This window comes from Bos mutus, chromosome 26 (genome assembly GCF_027580195.1).
Source record: "Bos mutus isolate GX-2022 chromosome 26, NWIPB_WYAK_1.1, whole genome shotgun sequence".
Classification (NCBI taxonomy): Eukaryota; Metazoa; Chordata; class Mammalia; order Artiodactyla; family Bovidae; genus Bos; species Bos mutus.
Window position 1 is genome coordinate 34065757 of NC_091642.1, and position 19741 is coordinate 34085497.

General features: G+C 44.0%; 1 protein-coding gene across 2 annotated transcripts in view; it reads left to right on the top strand.

Moving 5' to 3' along the window:
• BLNK (B cell linker) overlaps positions 1-19741 on the top strand; it is an 86611-nt gene that overhangs the window by 41643 nt on the left and 25227 nt on the right. Inside the window, exons 5-9 of one of the 2 annotated variants that reach the window (XM_070363587.1) lie at positions 2330-2392; positions 2568-2724; positions 5668-5831; positions 14057-14138; positions 15336-15407. In XM_070363587.1, the coding sequence (XP_070219688.1) occupies positions 2330-2392; positions 2568-2724; positions 5668-5831; positions 14057-14138; positions 15336-15407 (538 nt within the window). The remainder of the gene's footprint in view (positions 1-2329; positions 2393-2567; positions 2725-5667; positions 5832-14056; positions 14139-15335; positions 15408-19741) is intronic. The other variant, XM_070363588.1, reaches the window with a different exon arrangement.

The following is a 19741-nucleotide window of genomic DNA, read 5'->3' on the forward strand; positions in this document are numbered from 1 at the left end:
GTGCTTAAATAGGAGAGGCTCGTGGTACATCTCCCACAGAAGAGACTTTCCAAATGAAGGGCCAGCTCAGGACTTCTGAGCAGCCATTCCCTCCTCCTCAGTCCCCTCAGAGCCCAGGCAGCATCAATGCACTCATCCATTCCAGCTACGTTGGGTGGGCACCTACCCTGTAGCAGTCCTGTGCTGGGTCCTAGATTTACATCTCAGTCCAGTCTTCATGGGGGGCACAATCTGGTGGGCAGCCCAGTGTCGGAGGACGGCTGCTAGGAACAGCTGACGTGAGGTCTCTCTTCCTATACCCTCTGTGCCACCTCTGCCCACCTCCTCTCAATCAGGCTGCTCTGCTGGAGGGGCGGCAAGGACTCCAGAACCCTCCCCAGGATGCACACCAATCCTCAGCCTCCAGGTAATTAAGTCCATGAAGCCCATCTCTGCTACGTGAAAAAAATGAAACAAAGTGGGATGCCCACACCATCCCCAGCTCAGGCACGTGTGTCTGGCTGCCCACTGGTTCTTTCACTTTCTGAATGTCTATTAAAGCAACTGCTTCTCAGTATTCATCCTGACGTCACCCTGGAATGCCACAACAGCAGCGATCAGGTCCTTGGCCTGGAAAGAGGGTCCCTGGCTTGGAAAGCCAGGGTCTTGCCCTCTTAAGCCTCCCCTCCAGCCCACCCTTTCACTCCTACTCTGTCTCCCAGGCCCCCTTCCTGGGAATCATCACTGATTTCTCCAGATCACAGATTGCAGATTCAAAATTACTCAACTCCTCTGTGCCTCAGTTTCCTCAACTGTAAAATGGGATTAAAAAAAAAAAACTATCTCTTATGATTGTGGTGAGGGGTCAGAGAGGTATGCAGTGCATAGAAATGTTGGTTATAATAATAATCACTATTATTATTATTTTATTCGGCCTATTTTCATATTCCCATCTGCTGTTTCTGACCTAGGGTTTTGGGAAATCTCCCTACAGTGATTTTCTCATGTGTCCCTTCCTGTCTCCCCCACGCCAGGGTTAAGAACAAGCACCCTCCTCTGGGCTCTCTCCTTTTCGTCTCTCTCCCAGGCACCTCCAGCCACCTCAGGAAATGCTCTCTCTTCAGCCTCCTTTCTCTTTCCTTCTCCCACCCTTCACCCTCCCTCTCTCCTCCATCTCCCTTCCAGCTGAGGAGGAAAGCGCAGTGCTCACTCATTGACTCCTCTGCCTGTTCCCAACGTCCTGGGCGCCTATTATGGGCTGGCCCCGTCACGGGCCCTGAGGATTCAGCTCTGGAGGAAACCCAACATCCACTTTAATGTTACACAATTGTCAGGCCAAAAGGCAGGTGCATCATGGATTCAGTGGAAAATCGTGTTTGGATGAAGCATTGTGTCAGGCGGTGTGTGGGAGCAGTGGGCACAGAGGTCAGAGGACCTCTTAAGTCCTGAATCAAAGATTTCCTGCGCACGAGTATACCCCACTCCAGTACTCTTGCCTGGAGAATCCCATGGACGAAGGAGCCTGGTGGGCTGCAGTCCATGGGGTCGCTAAGAGTCGGATACGACTGAGCGACTTCACTTTCACTTTTCACTTTCATGCACTGGAGAAAGAAACAGCAACCCACTCCAGTGTTCTTGCCTGGAGAATCCCAGGGACCGGGGAGCTTGGTGGGCTGCCGTCTACGGGGTCGCACAGAGCCGGACATGACTGAAGTGACTTAGCAGAAGCACTGCATACAGAAAAAAAAAATCGCACGAAATGCACAAGAAGCTAGTAGGTCTGTTTGCCCGAGGGGAGAGGAACTGAGCCGCTGGGAAGACCTTCCTCCTTGTGAACTGTGTGAACTTGGGACTGGGTCAATGTATTTTCAAGAGGGACTGAAATAAAATGCATATTTTAAAAAAAAAAAAAAAGAGGGACTTCTCTGGTGGTCCAAGTGGTTAAGACTCTGAGCTTGCCCTGCAGGGGGCATAGGTTCAATCCCGGGTCCGGGAACTAAGATCCTGCACGCCATGTGATGTGGCCAAAAAAATAAACTTAAATAATAATAATAAAAGTCTTAGTTGGCATAAGTGCCTCAAGATTTCAAAAAAGAAAGAAAGAAAGAGAATGGACTAAGTCAGTTTGAAGTCCTCATCCCTGAAGCTTTCCAGCTCTGTTTAAAACAAACAAACTTCATCTCCTCAAAGGTGTCTGTGTTCCTGAGCTTCCTCTTACCCTCTCTTAATAAACTTACATTTTCCTCAACCATCAACATTATGGTTAATAAAACCTATTTGGCTATTTTATTTTATTGGGTCCTTTTTCTGTCTTCTCGAGATATATTTTACCTCTGGCTGTTCTTTGCAGACACACAGAGTTCACCCACCCTTGGGGTTAGATGCCCACACGTTTCCCCAGGATACTGTCCAGGTGATACATTTTGGAAACAAAAAGGCCTGGCTTCAACCCCAGCATTGCCACTAACAGCTGCCTAACCCTGCTTAGCCAACCCCTCCCAGCCTTGCTTTCTCGCCCCTCTGCTGAGGGAGCAGCTCTGGCCCCCTAAGAGTGTATGCGGCCCTGAGCATGGTGTCTGCACTTGCAGGACAGCGATTATGAAAACCCAGATGAGCACTCGGACTCAGAGATGTACGTGCTGCCAGCTGAGGAGGCCGGGGACGACAGCTATGAGCCGCCACCTGCGGAGCAGGAGACACGGACAGTTCACCCGGCCCTGCCCTTCACCAGGGGCGAGTATGTAGGTGAGTCCCTGCCGGACCTTGGGCGCTCGGCCTTCAGGGCAGCAGGGAGCGGGGCGGGCCAAGGTTGCAGGGTGGTGGGGTAGCTCTGACTCTCACCACCTCCAAGTGGGTCATCTGGTCACTCACAGGTACTGGAGCCCCCTGCTGGAAAGCTTGCCCTTTGGGGAAGGAGGGGGTAACCTTTGCAAATTGGGAATGTTGAAAACAGGCAAAAGATAAAGCAACCACACCCCGATGTGGCTCCCAACCCCACCCCACCTCATTTCCTGTAGTCCCCAGAGAAATCAATCCTGAGGTTAGTCGCTGCTTCTTCTCCAGCTTCCTACACTCAAGGTTCTGACATTTCTCTTGAGATGACTGTACAGAACAAGGAGAGCTTCGAGGATCTCAGTGTTTGCTGAGGCCCCTCCTTCCTCTCTCACCCCGCCCCCACATCGGCAAGCTGCACAGACACTCTGAGTCTAGACTCTAAACTGTGGGGCGGGGGGAGTGGTAAAGAGCTCTAGGCCGAGAATGAGGCTCTTGAATTAAATGGACAAGTCTTAGGTGTGGTCTCCAGGCCTGAGTGTAGCTGTTAATGCCCCTCCAAGAAGTCTGTGTTCCATTCTAACAAGTGACTAAAGTTCAACAAAGGCTAGGAAGGGCTTGTGTCTGTGGTGATCACCCTGGCAGCCCTGGGAGTAAAGGGGTCCTTGTAGTTAACCGCCTCCTCGTGGGTGCCAGGTACTGTCCCTTGCTTTGTGCAACGATTCACTTACTGAGCACCTGCTATGTGCCAGAGCTATGCTCAGCAGCTAGCAAGAGATGCACTCCCAGACTTTTTACAGCTTACAACTTAGCGCTTTACTTTCACCTTCTTGACGATCACAAAGGAAAAAAGAGATGCTAGGAAGAGGGAATTCACTGGGCCAAGGTTTTATAAGTGGCAGAACTGGCATGCAAGCTGGGCAACTCAGCCTCCAAAGTCCTAGCTCTTGATCACTCTGCTCCACCCTCCACCACCCAATTTGTGACCTCCTTCACTCATCGCAACAACCTCAGGAAGGAAGGAGCTGCATCAGGCCCGTTTTACAGACCAGGAGACGACCATTCTAGCTGGGAGTGGGGAGAGGGGTAGATTAAGCAGCTCATACGGGCTTCCCAGGTGGCATTAGTGGTAAAGAATCTGCCTGCCAATGCACAAGACACAAGAGATAAGTTCGATCCCTGGGGTGGGACGATCCCCTGGAGGAGGAAATGGCAACCCACTCCGGTGTTCTTGCCTGGAGAATCTCATGGACAGAGGAGCCTGGCAGGCTACAGTCAGTCCGTGGGGTTGTAAAGAGTTGGACATGACTGAGCATGCGCACACACAAGCAGCTCATTCCAGGTCATACTCTTCAGAGCCTGTTTTCTGTGCTTTGCTACTTCTGCTGGGCTTAAATCTTATGTTAAGAAATCTCAGTAAACACCAGGAACTGCCAATAAAGCTATAAAAACTGTCACAGGCACAGCAGAGTAGATGCCTTGGTGCCTTAACACAGCTACACCACCAGAAAGAGGCTCCCGGGAGGCACCAGTGTGAAGTTAACCACACAACTTCAGCGATGCAGAAGCGTGGGCTGAGAGCTGGAACAGGCCCCAGGACAAGAGCAGAGCAGGACAGGCAGAGGCAGGGACTGCTGCCTTGAGCCAGGGCCAGAGGAAGCAGGGAGCCAGTGTAGGCACCTGTGCTGTTCCAGGATGGGGAGCCCCCCAGGTTATTCCCATGCTAAGATTTTCCTCAATGGATCAGTCAGAATCTGTGCTCACAGATCAACTGGGTAGACCCCTGTTGCCTAAGCCCTCCATCACATGACGCAGGTAAGGTTAGTTCTGTTTATTAGGCGTTGTCTTTGTCAGGCACGATGTTCCTCCTGCCTTTGCTGTTTTCTTCCTAATCCATACAATAACTCTCTGAAGTGGATAGTTAAGCATCTTCATTTTTAAAATGAGGAATGTGAGTCCCAGAGAGGTTACATAATGAAGAAGAGGCCCAAAGGAGCGCAGCTGGTGGGTGGAGAGCAGGGGACTGAACCCAGGGCCCTCGACTTCAGAGACTGGACTCCTTCACAACAGTTGCTGAGGATGGCCCTGGACCAGGGGATTCACAACATCTCCCCCATTCAAGGACACCACTGAGGGGAGGAGTGTGTAGTTTTACCAGATGAGTAGTTGCAACCCTGCATATACCTTAGAATAACCTGGGGAACTTTTAAAACCTATAATGAAAGGTCCCTCCCCAGAAGTTTTAAACTGCGTTTGGGGTGGGGCCTTGGCATTTTTTTTTAAAGCTCCTAGGTGGTTCCTAGGGGCTTCCCTTGTAGCTCATATGGTAAAGAGTCTGCCTGCAATGCGGGAGACCCAGGTTGGATTCCTGGGTCAGGAAGATCCCCTGGAGAAGGAAATGGTAACCCACTCCAGTATTCTTGTCTGGAAAAATCCTATGGATGGAGGAGCCTGGCGGGCTACAGTCCATGGGGTCACAAAGGGTCAGACATGACTGAGTAATTAACACTTTCACTTTCACAGGTGGTTCCTATGTGTAAGCAGGATTGAGAATCATTGCCCTTAAGGCTTTAGGGAGCAAAGTGAATCCATTGAAGATTACTGCTCCCCTTAGCCCCCGATACTGCCAAGGTCACCATCTACTCTATTTAGCCACATGCTTGGACTGTCAGCTCTCCTGGGTCTGTGGCTCTCATGGCTCCCTGGGAGGATCCTCTTCTGGTTTTTATAATGTAGGTCAATGGGTTGTTGACATTTTTGCCTGTCATACTTTTTAAAGGAATGCCCCAGTCAATAGCATGTTGGCTACATGGATGCTGGTAGTTTTATACTTTCTAGAACTCGGTGGCTTCTGCCCAGGAAATGATCCAGAACCCTTTCATCTTATGTTTTGTTGTTCTTGTTGTTCCTCTCAAGACAACCGATCAAGCCAGAGGCAGTCTCCACCCTTCAGCAAAACTCTTCCCAGTAAACCCAACTGGCCTTCTGCAAAGGCGAGACTGGCCACCTCTCTGCCGGCCAACACTTCATTGCATAAACCTCAAGTCCCACCCAAACCCAAAGAGCTCCTTGAGGACGAGGTAAAGTAAATCTGTCCGGAAGGCTGCCCAGACCAAGGGGAAGGCAGGATGCAGGGGCCAGATGGGGGGAGGGGCGGGACAATGTAGCCTCAGGCGTGTCTTCCTTCCTCCAGGCCTGGGTCTCTGACGGGCACTAACCACCTGCCCCGAAACTCTCCATTGTCCTGCTGGAAGGATGTTTTCTCTTAAAATGTCATATATGGCCTTATTTAAGCACTTTCAGTTACTAATCAGGTATATGATGTAATATCCAACCTGGATTTGTGCCCCTCTCACTATTTCCTCTTTCTTATCCCTCAGTTTCCTGCAAATCTCTCATTCCTCCGTAAGATACTTCCCCATCTTTATCCTCCTATGCTTCTCTCCCTGTCCTGCCTCATTTTCTTTCCCCCACTTTCTTTTCTCTCTGATCCTCTAAGCTGCGAAGGGGTGCAACGGGATGTATACTGGAGACCCCCTGTCTGTATGGAGACCCTGCACAACCTGTGGAAGAACTGATCCCGCACTTCCTTCGGCATCTCTTGCTTCTCACTCTCTCTCCCCAGCCCCAGGTATCCAGGAACCTCCTTTGCCAACTGTCTGGGACCCAACTCTAGGTTTATCTTATCAATCTCCCTTCTGCCAGCACCTAAATTTTCATGTCTTATTCCCTATGAAATTTTTAAAAAATGAATGGGTAAACTTATCCAGACTGTTGTAAGAATGACTGATAAAGCCTAATATGTTATGGCTCCCAGAAGTACTGCATTTTAAAAAAGTCAAAGACAAGCCCTCAAACTTAGCCTTTAAAACAGTTATACAAGTGCAATGGACTTCCCAGGCGGCTCAGTAGTAAAGAATTCGCCTGCCAGTGCAGGAGATGTGGGTTTGATCTCTGGGTCAGGAAGATCCCCTGGAGTAGGAAATGGCAACCCGCTCCCGTATTCTTGCCTGGGAAATCCCGTGGACAGAGGAGCCTAGTGGGCTACAGTCCATGAGGTCGCAAAGAGTCGTACATGACTGAGCGACAGAGTACACAAGTGCAACAGGCCAAGAAAGAAAACAACATTAAAGGCAACTCTTAACCATCACCAGACATAATGGTGCTGCAGCTTCTTGAAGAAGCAAATGTTTCTAAATGCCTATAGGTGATAAAACCTATAGCTTACAAACATGCTGTGAAATGACCTTTTCCACCTTAGTATAATTTGTAGCCCAACAGGAGACATAAAAGAGAGACTTTTTATTTTATTTTTTTAATTAAATTAAAATTTATTTTTTAAATTTACAATATTGTATTGGTTTTGCCCTAAGTCAAAATGAATCCACCACAGGTATACATGTGTTCCCCATCCTGAACCCCCCTTCCACCTCCCTCCCCGTACCATCCCTCTGGGTCGTCCCAGTGCACCAGCCCCAAGCATCCAGTATTGTGCATCACACCTGGACTGGCGACTCGTTTCATATATGATATTATACATGTTTCAATGCCATTCTCCCAAATCATCCCACCCTCTCCCTCTCCCACAGAGTCCAAAAGACTGTTCTATATATCAGTGTCTCTTTTGCTGTCTCGTACACAGGGTTATTGTTACCATCTTTCTAAATTCCATATATATGTGTTAGTATACTGTATTGGTGTTTTTCTTTCTGGCTTACTTCACTCTGTATAATAGGCTCCAGTTTCATCCACCTCATTAGAACTGATTCAAATGTACTCTTTTTAATGGCTGAGTAATACTCCATTGTGTATATGTACCACAGCTTTCTTATTCATTCATCTGCTGATGGACATCTAGGTTGCTTCCATGTCCTGGCTATTATAAACAGTGCTGTGATGAACATTGGGGTACACGTGTCTCTTTCAATTCTGGTTTCCTCAGTGTGTATGCCCAGCAGTGGGATTGCTGGATCATAAGGCAGATCTAGTTCCAGTTTTTTAAGGAATCTCCACACTGTTCTCCATACTGGCTGTACTAGTTTGCATTCCCACAAACAGTGTAAGAGTTTTCCCTTTTCTCCACACCCTCTTCAGCATTTTTTGCTTGTAGACTTTTGGATCGCAGCCATTCTGACTGGCGTGAAATGGTACCTCATTGTGGTTTTGATTTGCATTTCTCTGATAATGAGTGATGTTGAGCATCTTTTCATGTGTTTGTTAGCCATATGAATGTCTTCTTTGGAGAAATGTCTATTTAGTTCTTTGGCCCACTTTTTGATTGGGTCATTTATTTTTCTGGAATTGAGCTGTAGGAGTTGCTTGTATATTTTTGAGATTAGTTGTTTGTCAGTTGCTTCATTTGCTATTATTTTCTCCCATTCTGAAGGCTACCTTTTCACCTTGCTAATAGTTTCCTTTGATGTGCAGAAGCTTTTAAGGTTAATTAGGTCCCATTTGTTTATTTTTGCTTTTATTTCCAATATTCTGGGAGGTGGGTCATAGAGGATCTGATTTTATAGTTTCTGGTCTTACGTTTAGATCTTTAATCCATTTTGAGTTTATTTTTGTGTATGGTGTTAGAAAGTGTTCTAGTTTCATTCTTTTACAAGTGGTTGACCAGATTTCCCAGCACCACTTGTTAAAGAGATTGTCTTTAATCCATTGTATATTCTTGCCTCCTTTGTCAAAGATGAGGTGTCCATATGTGCGTGGATTTATCTCTGGGCTTTCTATTTTGTTCCATTGATCTATATTTCTGTCTTTGTGCCAGTACCATACTGTCTTGATGACTGTGGCTTTGTAGTAGAGCCTGAAGTCAGGCAGGTTGATTCTTCCAGTTTCATTTTTCTTTCTTAAGATTGCTTGGGCTATTCGAGGTCTTTTGTATTTCTATATAAACTGTGAAATTATTTGTTCTAGCTCTGTGAAGAATACCGTTGGTAGCTTGATAGGGATTGCATTGAATCTATAAATTGCTTTGAGTAGTATACTCATTTTCACTATGTTGATTCTTCTGATCCATGAACATGGTATATTTCTCCATCTATTAGTGTCCTCTTTGATTTCTTTCACCAGTGTTTTATAGTTTTCTCTATATAGGTCTTTAGTTTCTTTAGGTAGATATATTCCTAATTATTTTATTCTTTTTGTTGCAATGGTGAATGGAATTGTTTCCTTAATTTCTCTTTCTATTTTCTCATTATTAGTGTATAGGAGTGCAAGAGATTTCTGTGTGTTGATTTTATATCCTGCAACTTTACTATATTCATTGATTAGTTCTAATAATTTTCTAGTGGAGTCTTTAGGGTTTTCTATGTAGAGGATCATGTCATCTGCAAATAGTGAGAGTTTTACTTCTTCTTTTTCGATTTGGATTCCTTTTATTTCTTTTTCTGCTCTGATTGCTGTGGTCAAAACTTCCAGAACTATGTTGAATAGTAATGGTGAGAGTGGGCACCCTTGTCTTGTTCCTGACTTTAGAGGAAATGCTTTCAATTTTTCACCATTGAGGATAATGTTTGCTGTGGGTTTGTCATATATAGCTTTTATTATGTTGAGGTATGTTCCTTCTATTCCTGCTTTCTGGAGAGTTTTTATCATAAATGGATGTTGAATTTTGTCAAAGGCTTTCTCTGCATCTATTGAGATAATCATATGGTTTTTACTTTTCAATTTGTTAATGTGGTGTATTACATTGACTGATTTTGGATATTGAAGAATCCTTGCATCCCTAGGATAAAGCCCACTTGATCATGGTGTATGATCTTTTTAATGTGTTGTTGATTCTGATTGCTAGAATTTTGTTAAGGATTTTTGCATCTATGTTCATCAGTGATATTGGCCTGTAGTTTTCTTTTTTTGTGGCATCTTTGTCAGGTTTTGGTATTAGGGTGATGGTGGCCTCATAGAATGAGTTTGGAAGTTTACCATCCTCTGCAATTTTCTGGAAGAGTTTGAGTAGGATAGGTGTTAGCTCTTCTCTAAATTTTTGGTAGAATTCAGCTGTGAAGCCGTCTGGACCTGGGCTTTTGTTTGCTGGAAGATTTCTGATTACAGTTTCAATTTCCATGCTTGTGATGGGTCTGTTAAGATTTTCTATTTCTTCCTGGTCCAGTTTGGGAAAGTTGTACTTTTCTAAGAATTTGTCCATTTCTTCCACGTTGTCCATTTTATTGGCATATAATTGTTGATAGTAGTCTCTTATGATCCTTTGTATTTATGTGTTGTCTGTTGTGATCTCTCCCTTTTCATTTCTAATTTTATTGATTTGATTTTTCTCCCTTTGTTTCTTGATGAGTCTGGCTAATGGTTTGTCAATTTTATTTATCCTCTCAAAGAACCAGCTTTTGGCTTTGTTGATTTTTGCTATGGTCTCTTTTGTTTCTTTTGCATTTATTTCTGCCCTAACTTTTAAGATTTCTTTCCTTCTACTAACCCTGGGGTTCTTCATTTCTTCCTTTTCTAGTTGCTTTAGGTGTAGAGTTAGGTTATTTATTTGACTTTTTTCTTGTTTATTGAGGTATGCCTGTATTGCTATGAACTTTCCCCTTAGGACTGCTTTTACAGTGTCCCACAGGTTTTGGGTTGTTGTGTTTCTATGCAAATTTTTATTTCTTTTTTGATTTCTTCTGTGATTTGTTGGTTATTCAGCAGCGTGTTGAAGAGAGACTTTTTAAATAAAATAGGGGCAGCATCCAGGCCCAAATTCCCACTTCACTCTTACTAGTTGTGTGACTTTAGGTATCAGATAACCTGAGTCTCATCTTTTCATCTCTTCAGGTTCCTTTAAAGCTTGAATAAAGGAATATAAATACTTCACTAAATTCCGTGTTTCACACAAAGAAGCATTCTATGTATTATATAAATTGGATTCCTTTCTACCATATTCTAGATTCTTTATAAAATCCGGTTTTCTAGTTTCTCCTGAAAACCGAGGGCCTGTCAACACTTGGCCAGTCATGGCCTTGAAGCAGCTGAGCCTCATGGCACCCTTCCAACTCAGCTGAGAATTCCGGGCCCCCGTTTCCATTCGTCATCATCTTCACCGCTGATACAAGGCGTGGACACAGCCTGGCTCCGCACATGCCCAATTGCTATTCCAGACCTGTTCCTGTAAGCACTTAAGCTTATGACCCCCCTCTCCAGGGACAGTTTAAGTCAGGAAGTCAGCAGACTGAGAATGAATTTGGTTTGTCAATCCTCAGTCTGTCTGTCAGTCCGAGGGGATGATGCCCTTTCAGGGTGTGAACAGGTGGCAAGGAGAATCTGAGCATGGGACACGGTAGGGAGACCATCTGTTAGGGTCTCACTGTGAATTCTTCCAGCATTCAGAGGGTCTATATGAAGATACCAACTCAGACACAGAATACAAACGGAGATTGTGAGTTACATGAGGCTCTCCATTTCTGTGAATAACTGGAGGTGGACCCCAGTGGGGAGAGGCCAAGTTTTGCTAATAACAGCTTTGTGGTGGTGGCTCAGGCAAGTTTGAACCAGCGGGGAAAGGGGATGACTGGGGGAGATACATTCTGGAATGAGGAGATGGACAATCAAGATAAGGAAGAGTTAAAAAAGAAATAGAAGACAACATTAAGATCTGGTCAAGACATTAGAAAGGAAAGGAAGAAGTCAAATACAAGCACAAATAAAAATGTTTAGCTCTGCCATACAGGTTACAAGCAAAATATGGGTTACAGGCTGATCAGAGAGTTGGGGCAGGTGGTGGAGGAGCAACTGCCCTATCATGACAGGAGGGTCTAGCACTTGACAAGCACTGTGTATCAGCTGGAGATCTGAGCCCTCTGTGTGTATTATCTCATCACACCCTCACAGCAACCCTATGAAGTGCACGCTATTATCACCCATTACAGAGGAGGAAATGGTACAGATGAGGTGACAAGGGGTTGAAAAACTTGTCCAAGGTCAAAGAGCTATATGCTAGAGCCAGCATTTGAACCCAGATCATGAGATGCTAGAGCGCAGGTGCTACACGGCCATCCTGGACTACCTCTCAGCATCCACTGACAAAAGACCAGCCCTTCATTCAACACAAATGTTCCAGGGCTTCACTGGCACCCAGAGCACAGACCCAGTACCTGTCCTTGTGGGGTATCAGTTTTGTGATTTTATTTGACCTTGGACAGATTACTCAACTTTTCTCAAATTCCTCATCTCTAAAATAAGGATAAATAAATTAAAAAAATACCTAACTTAATAGATAGGTATTATTGAAAGAATTCAGTGAAATAATGTATGTGAAGCTATTAAATTTTCACATGAAATGTATTAAAGAAGAAACTCAAGTGGACATTTAATAGCTCTTACAAAATCACTCCCTCCCCATATTTATGTTCAATTGATTATTGGCAAAGGTGCCAAGACAATTTAATAGAAAAAATCAATTTTTTAGACAAATAGTGCTAAGATAACTGCATTAGTTCAGTTCAGTGCTGTCGCTCAGTCGTGTCTGACTCTTTGCAACCCCATGAACTGCAGCACGCCAGGCCTCCCTGTCCATCACTAACTCCCGGAGTCCACCCAAACCCACGTCCATTGAGTCGGTGATGCCATCCAACCATCTCATCCTCTGTCATTCCCTTCTCCTCCTGCCCTCAACCTTTCCCATCATCAGGGTCTTTTCAAATGAGTCAGCTCTTTGCATCAGGTGGCCAAAGAATTGGAGTTTCAGCTTCAGCATCAGTCCTTCCAATGAATATTCAGGACTGATTTCCTTTAGGATGGACTGGTTATATCTCCTTGCAGTCCAAGGGACTCTCAAGAGTCTTCTCCAACACCACAGTTCAAATGCATCAATTCTTCAGTGCTCAGCTTTCTTTATAGTCCAACTCTCACATTCATACATGACCACTGGAAAAACCATAGCCTTGACTAGACGGACCTTTGTTGGCAAAGTACTGTCTCTGCTTTTCAATATGCTATCTAGGTTGGTCATAACTTTCCTTCCAAGGAGTAAGTGTCTTTTAATTTCATGGTTGCAGTCACCATCTGCAGTGATTTTGGAGCCCAGAAAAATAAAGTCAGCCACTGTTTTCAAAAGAATGAAATTGAGCTCCTATCTCACACCATATCTTAAAATATTAGATAAAAATGGATCATAGGACTGAGTATGAGAGCTATTAATAAAACTATAAAATTCTTCAAAGAAAACATAGATAGAAATCTTTATGACCTTGGAATAGGCAATGGTTTCTTAGATATAACAAAGGAAAAAAATAGATAAATTTACATAAATTTTACATAAACTTACATAAATTTACATAAACTTTTGTGCTGTAAATGATGCCACAAAGAAAGTAAAGGACAACCTATAGAATGAGAGAATGTTTTTGCAAATTATATATCTATAAAAGATTTATATCTAGAACATTTAAAGAACTCTAATCATCTAAAGATAAAAAAGATAAACAACCAGATTAAAAGTGGACAAAGGGGTGGAATAGATTTTTCTCTGAAGAATATATATAAATGGCCAATAAGCAGACAAAAAGATGCTTAATGTCATTATTCATCAGGGAAATGCAAATCAAAATTACAGTTAGATACCTCTTCATACCTACAAGGATGCTTATAATAAAAAAGAAGACAATAACAAGTACTGGTGAATATGTGGAGAAATTGGAAGCCTTATACATTGCCAGTGGAAATGAAAAATTAGTGCAGCCACTTTGGAAAACAACTTAACCGTTACTCAAACTATTAAATATAGAGCTACAGTATGATCCAGCAATTCCATCATTAGGTATATTCCCCAGAAAAATGTCCATCTACACAAAATTTGTACATGAATGTTCATATCATTACTTATAACAGCCCCAAAGTAGAAACAGCTGATAAGTGGATAAGTCAAATGGGGTATAATCATACAATGGAATAAGATTTGTCCATAAAAGGAAATGAAGTAGTGATACATACTACAACGTGGCTAATCCTTGAAATTACTGTTATAAGAAATCACAAAAGACTGCATATTTTAATAGTGTATGATTCTATTTACATAAAATGTCCAGAATGGGCAATTCTTAAAGACAGAGAGAAGGTTCATGGTTGACTGGGTCAGGGGAGGAGGTGGTTGGGAGTGACTAGTGGGCTCAGGGTTCCTTTTGGGGGTGATGACACTGTTCTGAAGATAATTGTTGTGATGGTTGCACTCTGTGAATATACTAGAAGTAACCAAATCACTTTACATCATGAAGTTTAATGGTATATGGATTATGAAAAATTTCTTAATATCACTCTTTCTTATCCAGTAAACTCCAAATGTACAGCATTTTTGTATTTCTTTTAGGCTGATTATGTGGTCCCTGTGGAAGATGAAGATGAAAACTATATTCATCCCACGGAAGACAGTTCAGTCCCATCTGAAAAAGGCAAGAGTTTGCAGTTTTAAGCACCTGAAAACTTCTACCAGTTGATTGGGGCATTATTTGCTTACAAGTACTAAAGGGCTCAGACATGATGCTGCTGAGACCTCTCTGCTCCATAACCACAGCATTTGCCTTCTTTGGTTGAGTGGCTGGTCCATCAGAGAGCATAGTGAGCAACCCATCCCTGTGTTTTTCAACCTTGATTCTTCTTTCTCCATCCTCTTCCATGATTTAATACTGTCTTCTCAAATTATAAAAGCACCTAGGTTCTTCTCTTTAGCTCTTCACTAAAAATGGATTTCTCATACAATCTAGTATTAGTGAGGTCATGAGCCACCAGGCTAATCTTACAAATATTGTACCAGGAATAATTTCTGCAGAGGACTGAGAAAATGAAAGGATAAAATATGCTCTGTGTTCTAATTCTTTAAAATTTAGTGCTACGTCAGGTCCACAAGAAACATTTCATTTGTAAATCCTTCACGAAATAACAAATGCAGTTACAAATAAATTATCTTAAAAAGCCCATGCCATGTACCCTCAGATGAGGCATGGAACAGGGTAGGATTACTTTGAACATAGTCGCTATGGAGAATATAATCCTGTATAAATGCTGCCTCTTCAGGTAATGCTATTCATCTAATAAACCTGACTCCGAAGTAGCGGTACTCAGGTTTTACGCTGTCATCACGTCACAGCCCTCTCCTTCATGCCCTAAATAGCAACAACAGCGTCTAGGCCCTCCAGGATTCCTAAATTCACCCATAACCACAAAACAATAAGTGCAAATGAAATGCCCCCATACCCCTAACCCTACAAAATCCAAGAGAAATGTGTGGCAGGGAAGGCAGGGCTATTAATTTGGCCCCTCCACCGTTAGTTTAATACATGTTCCCCTGATGAAAAACACTCTTGCATCTCTGAGACCCCCAGTTTGGCAAACGAAATTCCAAGCAACTATTCACTTTAATTATTAATATATTCATTCGAAAAATGTTTCTTTTTTTCTTCTGAAAAGACTACTTTTAATGGCTTGTGGGCTTAATTAAGCGTGTCTTCCATTCTTTGCAAATTATCCGGTCTAGCCCATTATTTCTACCATGCATTTTTCCATAAGTGTAAATCTCCATCAGTAGACTGTATCTACAATATATACATATAACCCTAATATATATATATATATATGATTGTGTGTTTCAGCTCCCATGGTGAATAGATCAATCAAGCCGAATAACTCCTCCAAGTCAGCCTCTCCTCCAGGGACAGCTCCAGGTAGAATATACACATGAGTTGGTGTTTTTTTTGTTTGTTTGTTTATTGTGAAATGATTACATTCGGGGATTTGGCTTTCAATCCACTCTAAATAGGATAAACAACTCAGAGCAAATATTATGAAACAATCCCTTGTATTTCCAAATGTCTTCATAAGTAGCAACAGAGACTTCTCGTGTTCATCCTCTGTGTGGTGGCATCTGTGTGAGGGACCCTTGTCCCCATGTCCCTGCGTCTCCAACAGACACGTCCTGGTCTTCATCTGACCTCTCTGAGCACTTCACTGGTTTCTCCTCCTCTTCCCCTCCCCTGACTGAGGAAGCCTGCATGGGTCAGCCTCAGCCCTCTGCTCTTCTTGCAGAATATTGTGCAGGTTAAGAACTTGGGTTCTGAGCCAGGCATTCCAGTGCTCCCCCTTCTCAACTGTATCACACTGGGTCTGTACTTCACCTCTCCAAGCATCACATTTCCTCATGTGTAAATGGAGATAACAGCCCAAGCCCTGAGACAGGAGAATTCTGAAAATGTGAGTGGGAAATTCTTAAGTGCCTGGCATACAGTAGGTGCTCAATAGACCATTATTTTTCACGTCTTTCGGGTGTATCCATTCTCCTGTATTCACTTTGGTGGTCTAAGCTACTGACCCTCTGGTGCCCAAACTTAACCCTTCTTCCTTCCCACCACCACAAGCTCAATGCATCCATCACTCCTACCCTTTGGGCATTGTTATTCCTCTTTACACGTCAGCCTCCGGGCTCCATGTCTCAGCGTGCTTGTGCTCTTTCCCAATCCTATTGCTTTTTTCCTGAATTTGCTCTTCTATTTCGGAGAAAGCAATGGCAACCCACTCCAGTACTCTTGCCTGGAAAATCCCATGGATGGAGGAGCCTGATAGGCTGCAGTCCATGGGGTTGCTAAGAGTCGGACACGACTGAGCCACTTCACTTTCACTTTTCACTTTCATGCATTGGAGAAGGAAATGGCAACCCACTCCAGTGTTCTTGCCTGGAGAATCCCAGGGACGGGGGAGCCTGGTGGGCTGCCGTCTATGGGGTTGCACAGAGTCAGACACGACTGAAGCGACTTAGCAGCAGCAGGAGCTCTTCTATTTTAGTTGTCACCACCTTAACCAGGCTTTCTTTAACACTTCATACCTTCTGTCTTACAGTGTCCACTAAGCACATCCTCGCCTCTAGGCTCTTTCCTCAGTCACTGAGATGAGCTGCTGACCCTTCCAAATGTTGCTAGCTTCATCGCATTACACAGCTTTTACCATGTCATCCCTACACAAACCATGAACTCTCAGCGGTTCCTAACTGTCTCCTGTTGCTGTTGTTTAGTCACTCAGTCGTGTCCAACTCTTTTGCGACCCCATGAACTGTAGCCCACCAGGCTCCTCTGGTCATGGAATTTTCCAGGCAAGAATACTGGAATGGGTTGCCATTTGCTTCTCCAAGGGACCTTCTTCTCCTGTAGGGTCTGGCAACTCCCAGACTGAGACCCACAGTGCTGAGTAATGCCCATAGCCTCACCCTATTACAGCACAGAGAGATGTAGGAGCCTCCTCCACAGCATTCCTCCTTAACCTCTCCCCAACTGTGTGCCCAACACACACACACACACACACACACACACACACACACTCCCTTCTCTCCCAGACCTGAAGGCTCAACACAGAGATTGGGAGACTGACCTCTGCTTTCAGTGACATGGTCCTTGAGAGAAAATGAAAGAGGAGTATTTTTAGTAGGTTTTCCTAGACTCATTTCCTGTGCAATTGCTCACCCTCTTCACAAGTTCTTACTTCTCCTCACCCTCAGAACCCGCAAGCTCTTTATACTTGCAGCATAGTGGTCAGAGTCATCCAGCTCATCTTCATTCCTGGGAACAAATGTCAACACACCGACCTAAAACGTCGTGGAGAGGTTGCTTTCTTCCCAACTGAAATAGAGACTCCTGACCTGTAATAACTCAGGAGAAGAGCCTTCATTACTGGAAGAGAAAATGTTTCATTGAAACAGATAAATGAAAGTTTAAGCACTCCTTTAGAACAATAGTTTAATACTCTCTGGCACTTACATCTTAAAATGCTCTTCTTGCCTTACATGGACGTTTTCTTCCTAAAACACACCTGATACTCCAATCAGCCTATGTTTCATGGGTCCTGCCTTCTGGCATTTGTTTGTGTTCTCATTTTTATGACACCAAACCCTACACATCCTTCAAAGTCCAGCTTGAAGTCTCCCCTCCTGGAAATCTATGTTTTTTAGCCCTTAGAGAGCTTTTCTTTGCCATAAGTCTCATCCCACTTATACTCAGCCCGCACCTATTCTCCAATTGCTTTGGGTCTCAGTCTAATCTCCCTAAGTATGTTGCAAGCTCCTTGAAGACACTGCCTTAGTATTGCTGACACAGGAGGCCTTTCCTGATACCACACTGGGCTAGATGCCCTCGGTGTGCACGCCTATTGTACCCTGCACTTCCTGTTTATCCCCTGATCCTTCCTGAGATCTCTGTCTTTCCTGTAAGACTCTTAGCTCCATGTCTTGCTCATACTTGTGTTTCTAGGGCCTAGACAGGTCCTGGCTCAGAGCAGGTGCTGAAATGGTAGGTGGGTCAGTTGATTGAGAGCAATTGAGCCCCCCAACTCTGACTGTCTTTAAGGAATTATATGGCCCCATTATAAAAGATGCTTACTCCTTGGAAGGAAAGTTGTGACCAACCTAGATAGCATATTCAAAAGCAGAGACATTACTTTGCCAACAAAGGTTCATCTAGTCAAGGCTATGGTTTTTCCTGTGGTCATGTATGGATGTGAGAGTTGGACTGTGAAGAAGGCTGAGTGCCGAAGAGTTGATGCTTTTGAACTGTGGTGTTGGAGAAGACTCTTGAGAGTCCCTTGAACTGCAAGGAGATCCAACCAGTCCATTGTGAAGGAGATCAGCCCTGGGATTTCTTTGGAAGGAATGATGCTAAAGCTGAAACTCCAGTACTTTGGCCACCTCATGCGAAGAGTTGACTCATTGGAAAAGATTCTGATGCTGGGAGGGATTGGGGGCAAGAGGAGAAGGGGATGACAGAGGATGAGATGGCTGGATGGGATCACTGACTCGATGAACGTGAGTCTGGGTGAACTCCAGGAGTTGGTGATGAACAGGGAGGCCTGGCGTGCTGTGATTCATGGGGTCGCAAAGAGTCGGACACGACTGAGCAACTGATCTGATCTGATTATAAAGGCATTAGCCCACTGGATTTACTATTCATTAGTTTTACATTAATCTAGTATAGCTAAATTTTATCACTAGAGGCATCAGATGCAGAAACCAAACTTGAACAAGAAAATAATTTCTTGGTTAAATGACTGTTGGATATAGACAGAAGAAAGTTCAGGAGGAGGAAGAAAGTAAGTTAACTTAAGGAACAAACCTGAACAGTTAGAGGGAGTTTCTAAGTATGCAAACAGTATAGTTTTCAGAGATGATTTTTGTAAAATGAATAATCAGACTCCTGGCCTATGTCTTTGAATAATTGAACCATTGTCCTTTAAAGGCTTCAGAACATGCCCTATAGGCATCATGACAGTGCTAAGGTTTCAGGTGTCCCTATCAAAGTACCCCACCATGACACTTGAAAGTGAAAGTCGCTCAGTTGTGTCCAGGACTATACAGTCCATGGAGTTCTCCAGGCCAGAATACTAAGTGGGTAGCTTTCCCTTATCCAGGGGATCTTCCCAACCCAGGGATCGAACCCAAGTCTCCCACACTGCAGAATACTGGAGTGGGTAGCCTATCCCTTCTCCAGTGGATCTTCCTGACCCAGTAATTGAACTGGAGTCTCCTGCATTACAGGTGGATTCTTTACCAACTGAGCTATAAGGGAAGCCTGACACTTGTTTCTGGTTAATGTTGCTCTTGGCTCTTTGATGGCTAGTAAGGTGCTGGTCAAGGATCACACACTGGATTAGGCGCAAAGGCAGGCTCTCTCTCTCTCGGCGTTCCATCCTGGGAAGCACAGTAGTGGGACTTAGCCCAGACTCCAAAGCCAGAGAGTCCAAGCCTTGGCTCTGACACTCACTAGGTACTAGCCTTCAAGCAAGCTAAGTAATCCCCCTGTCTGTTTCCCCTACTGAAAAAATTAAGGAGAAAATGGCACCTATGCCTCAGGATATTGTGAGCATTAAATGAGTAAAAAGATATGAGTCATACATAAAATACAAGCTCTTTGTGATTTATCATGATTATTATTGTCCAGAATCACTTGTTCAACCTGCCTTAATTCAAGACCGTCTGGTAGAGCAGCCTGTGCACATCTTAGGGAAGTGTTCCTTTCTTTCC